This window comes from Triticum aestivum, unplaced genomic scaffold (genome assembly GCF_018294505.1).
Source record: "Triticum aestivum cultivar Chinese Spring unplaced genomic scaffold, IWGSC CS RefSeq v2.1 scaffold30903, whole genome shotgun sequence".
NCBI classification, from domain to species: Eukaryota; Viridiplantae; Streptophyta; class Magnoliopsida; order Poales; family Poaceae; genus Triticum; species Triticum aestivum.
Window position 1 is genome coordinate 1 of NW_025230203.1, and position 5,436 is coordinate 5,436.

A 5,436-nucleotide genomic window follows, 5' to 3' on the forward strand; every position below is an offset into this window, starting at 1 on the left:
GCGGGCCAGGAAAAAAACAAACTCGCGGGGACAAAAATACCCCTTCAAAATTAGGTTAGGGGGGAGCACCGGAGCAGGGCTCCACTACAGGAGCCAGCACAATATCATCCCCATCGAGTTACTTTGCATGTGACGTAAACCCAGCAACCATCATAAACATCATTGTTTCTGTAAGCAAACCATCCAAGTTCATGTACCTTTGTAGAGAATCGCCAATCTACCATGCTAATGTATTTTCTTGGCCCTGTATAATCCCATCATAGAACCATTAGTTCTGTCCATGGTCGTCAAAGTCCACACCTGGAGGACAGTAGAAGACATGAATCTTAGTGTCCATTCGTATAGGACGCAGTACTCGACTACTTTGGCGCCAGGATTAGCAACCCATGTGCAATTGCCAACCTCCTTGGCCTCATACAATTGATCATCTGTTCCTCTACTCCTCTCGTGCGATTTATATGGAATGTGCCAAAATGCACCTTTATTCTTATTTCCATGGATATTTAATGACTGCTGGAATCCTGCATAATCCAGTTTGCTGGAGTGACCGAAAAATTGGTGCTAGTTGTGGTTGCTGCACTTCCGCGGATTATCTGGGACACACGAAATGATGGTGTTTCAGGCACACACAGAAAAAACTGCTGGATGATGTGTTGTTGTGATCAAACTATTTGGATATTGGATTCACTATTCGTTTCCTTTGTAGAGAAATGAGGTAAAAAAAACCTGTTGCAGTAGGGAGTAAGGCTCTTTGAACAGGTGGTAAATGAAGTGTTTGGAGCTGTGCGGGGCCAGAAACTAACTCACTTAAGGCTAATGGTCTTCGGCTGCATTCAGCGGCTGTTTAGCAGGGCCATCTCCCGAAATTTGGGGCCTCGGGCCGAAACCAAAATGTGGCCCAAAATTTCGAACAATTCACATAACATAAGAATTAATATGCGTAAAGCATACTGTCACTTTATTATATAATTTCCAGTCTGTTTTATTTGTAACTCATTTAACCATATATCAGATATTATGCAAAAATGGCAATGTGATAGCAAAGCAATGAACGAACCTCATGTTCTACCAAAAAGGACCATCCGTCTAGTATTTCTTGGAATATAATCTTCAATCATATCTTCGTACTATATCATATCTCCAAGACATCAATTTCTGCATCATGTTCCACAACCACCATTGTATTATCATCACCACCATCGTCAACATTAACCTCTGCAGTTTGATTTTCAGGATCAAGTTGGCAGGCTCACTAAATATCTATTGAGGGCACTCGTTTGAGTTCGGGCCTCAAGATCCAGTCTTTGTTTGGCAGCACTAGAATCGTGTTTCCTAATTCTAGTAGACATAATGATGATCCAGGAACAAAACCTAACAAATTATAAAGTGATCATTGATCAAACAGAACCTTACTAGATTCATATAGTAATGATCGCTAGATGACTCGAGATCATTCAAATACAAAGAAAATAAATTGATAAAAAACATCTTGCTCTTGGATATTAAAACACAACATGTAGTCTAAAGTTGATGTGTTTAGCTAGCATGGGCTGCAAGTTTGGATGTTGCTTCAAGTTGGAAGTTATTTTTATTTCCCTTAATAGAAATTTGTGAGAATGGGCTGGAGTCTTACTAGTTAGAGCCACAAGTTGGTGTGCTATGTAATTGGAGCGTAGCTCTTCCTATAGTCAACTCATTTTTCTTGACAAAGAAGTGTGTCTATATATACAGTAGACACCATGCGATCAAACACACTACTTTGATATATATATATATATATATATATATATATATATATATATATATATATATATATATATATATATATATAGGCATGCTAATCTAAGCCTGAGCGTATACTACCTTATTCTGCGCGCTACCATTGTACGGGAACTAAATTGGACCTTCCCACTCGCATCGGCTGGAATGGGTCCACTTAATGTGGTGTGAGTGCATTACTAGTTAACTTCATCGTAATCACATGATTAAATGATGGTAAGCATGCTACGCTGGGTTACCAGTTTGGTTAGCCAAGTATGGGTCGTAAAGTATGTGCATTCTATAGTAATACATGTTTTTTCTTTTAAAATGCTATAGTAATACATGTTGTTTTGCCTTGTGGTGTGATAGTAGTAACGAAGTCAGTTACTATATTTTCTAGTGTTAGTTACTACCAGGGGAAATGTGGTTGAGCGTAGTAGTAACTATGTGCCCTAATTATGGTACGTGCCATGGAAGTTGTGAGTGCAACAGTAATTCCATTACTATTGTTTGAACGTTCATTTACTATGTGCTTAAATTGTGATGCATGAAGGAGATGTAGTCTGTGCAGGTGTAACCTAATTAGTATGTTTACTATTTTTTTCACCTAATGTTACTATGCAACATATGGCGCAAGGCCGGAGGTGGTGGGTGCAATGGTAACCAAATTAATTCTTTTACTATATTTTACAATGATTGTTACTATGATTAGAAGAACGCCGGGGATTACTATTCTAGTAGCTATTTTAGCTGGAATAGAATAAAGTCTAGTTTGCCGAGCGGAGTGTTGTGCGTGACTAGCAGTAACCATTTTAATTCCATTACTTTTTCCTGCATCCGGTTTTACCATTATGATTAGCGGGTGGCACGGAGCCACGGGACGGTGGTGGGGCGCGTGAAGTGGTAACATAAATTAAATGCATTACCATATTTTCTATTTCTGTTTACTCTCAAACAATTAGCGGGGACGAGGATTGCGCTGATTTAGCGACCGGCGCGTAGAATAAGAGCTTTGCGCTCTCGCTTAGTTTAGAAACATATCTCTAGCAGGGACTCAAAGCCTCATACTTGACCAACAGAGCTGCTCGTTCCCTGTCGATGTGGTAACAAGGCAGCGTCACGGGAAAAGAGCAGGAGCCATCCAACCAAACCGGTAATTAGGTTAAGTCTGTGTCCTTGCCCGAAACATAATACCAACACATCATGGATATTGAATAATTTAATTTAACAAAGCCATTGCACGCTGTAATTAAAACATCAATCGTATCATCACATAAGAGCAGATTGAAAACAGGCAAGCATACATGGTGTCATAATATATCTCTGGGATAACTCAGCTCGATTGGTATTTATATACACTTGTAATTTGCAATAGTAGTCTCGGACAGACGACAATGGTTCACGAAATTAATGGCGATCTCAGACTCTACTAGCAAACAAAAAGTAGTACTAATTAACATCAACTTGTTGAAGTATCATCCGGTGTTAACTACTCAAAATCATTAGGGCTAAAAAACGAAGCCAAGTTTATTTTTCGATGGTGACGGAGACGTTGCCGCTGGTAACGGCATTTTTGGTGAGGACAGTGGGCAATTCAACGTTTTTGCCCTTCTTGGGGGTCGATCTGTAGTAGTAAAAGTACAAGATCAGCTGGATGAGGCCGAAGATTGTACCGAGGGCATTGGGGATCTGCACAGAATTTATAGAGGACATAACAGTTAGATCAATCCGCGCTGAGGAGTTCTTGATTGTATGTCTGGCTGGGTTTGCGACTTCTTATTTCCAATGTGTATGTGTATGTACATACCGTGATGTAGATGTCAAACTTAATGAGCGCATAGCCCATCCAGCAGCAGCCATTGAGGAAGTTCACCAGGGACAGGAAGAATGGCATGTACTCCACACTTTTGGTCCTGATCACTTTACCCTGCAAATAGGCAGTACAATATTACTACTTTCATCTTAAATTTTGAGTTATATTAGTATTAATACACTTGTAAGTTGGCAAAAGCATCCGTAATTTACAATTAGCCTGAGCTAGTATTTCACCCTCTAAAGGAAGTTTACCTTTCGGATAGAAATAAACCGTAGGCTTTTTTGATTAAAAATATATCATGTAGCATATTGTACAAGAACTTGGGTGTGTGAGAGGTGAAAAGTCAATTCGGACTTTTTTTAACAGGGTTTTGGCACGAACATTAAAAAAATGAAAGGTGGGTGCAACTTTTAGATGGACATAATCAACAACAAACAAGGTGTACTGCTTAACAAATTAAGGTCTGTCAAAAGCATCCACTAGAACTTTAAAAATAAATTATAGGCAGGTATTTTTCTTGAAAACGCATCATTACCACACCATACATGCACAACGCAGATTAATTAATTAGCCACCTGAACTAACAAGTTAAAGGGTTATCAAAGATCACAGGTCGACGACCCTTAAGTTGGGGTGGTGTACGTACCATGATGGTGAGCGGGGAGGCGTACATGATGGAGCCGAAGATGACGCAGAGGATGCCTACGATCATGGAGCGCTTCTCATGGGTGTGGGCACCAAGGAGCACGCCGGCCACGACGGCAGCCATGAACGCCGCCTCGAGGGCGAGCACGCCGAGCATCTTCCGCTGCACACACAACAGAGCACATGCACATGGCTTGGGTTAGGGGCTGGAGGATCTTCTGTACAGAAACTAAAGCCGAAAAGAGACTGTAGGCCGTATGAGGAGGCATTAGGAGGGTTGCAGCGTACGTACCCTTGTGTTCTTGGCCGCGTAGATAGTAAAGATGATGATGTAGGCGCCCTCAATGACGAGGCCGATGCCGTTGATGGTGAGGACGAGGGTGCTGTTGGGGTGGACGATGGGGAGCCCGTAAAAGAACCAGAGCAGGCAGTTCATGAGCGTTGCCAGGTAGGGGTCCGGTTTGAACTCCTCCACGTCCTTGGCCTTGTAGATCCGCCAGAACGTCGGCCTGCGTACATACGTACAATTAGAAAACGAGCCTCAGATTCGTGCCCTAGCAACCACCTTTCATATATGTATACATACAGACTAGACGAGAGGAGGAGGAGTTGGCTTACACAGGGGAGAGGAAGAGACCGAAGGAGATGACATTGCCGATGATGCCGACAATGTTGCGGGCCACGTCGGCGGAAACCATGATGCTCACCTAGATCGATCGATCGCTGGGAACACAACTCGATTGCTCGGGGGAACTAACGACTTGGGGAAGGTTGGTTGTGATTTGTTTGGGGCGTGGGTGGCCGAGCTTATATAGTAGGGAGTTCCCCGTCGCTTTCCCCAAGTTATATCCGATGTAGATATGGTTAAGGGTAGGTTAAGCGGTTTGACTTGAGTGCAGTCCTCATCCAACTCCAACAGCCGGCCGTGCTCCCATCCAACAGCCGGCCGTGTCAATTTCTTCCTCGCCCGCGTCCTTTTTTCCAGCCAAAAAAGGATCACGCAGCTAGGAGCTCCTCTCCCACGTAACAATACTCCTATACTCGGATAAACCCCATATAGTCTTACGCAAAACAAACAAGGACAACCCTGAGCCCGAAACTGTCACGGACCAACACCAACCCAGCCGGCGTCACCCAAGGACACTGCAAAGCCCAAGACAGTCCGAGTCGTCCCAATGACCCGGAAACCCAACACGCGTGTTACCGGATGCCGT

At 42.9% G+C, this 5,436-nt stretch overlaps 1 protein-coding gene across 1 annotated transcript; it reads right to left on the reverse strand.

Moving 5' to 3' along the window:
• Positions 1-3,103: 3,103 nt before the first annotated feature.
• Positions 3,104-5,071, reverse strand: LOC123175425 (bidirectional sugar transporter SWEET6b-like). The gene is made up of 5 exons (XM_044590207.1): positions 4,841-5,071; positions 4,515-4,731; positions 4,224-4,385; positions 3,569-3,688; positions 3,104-3,450 (listed from the first exon to the last, which is right to left on the reverse strand). The coding sequence occupies exons 1-5, from the start codon at positions 4,918-4,920 to the stop codon at positions 3,289-3,291; spliced, it is 741 nt and encodes a 246-aa protein (XP_044446142.1). The 5' UTR covers positions 4,921-5,071; the 3' UTR covers positions 3,104-3,288.
• Positions 5,072-5,436: the final 365 nt, after the last annotated feature.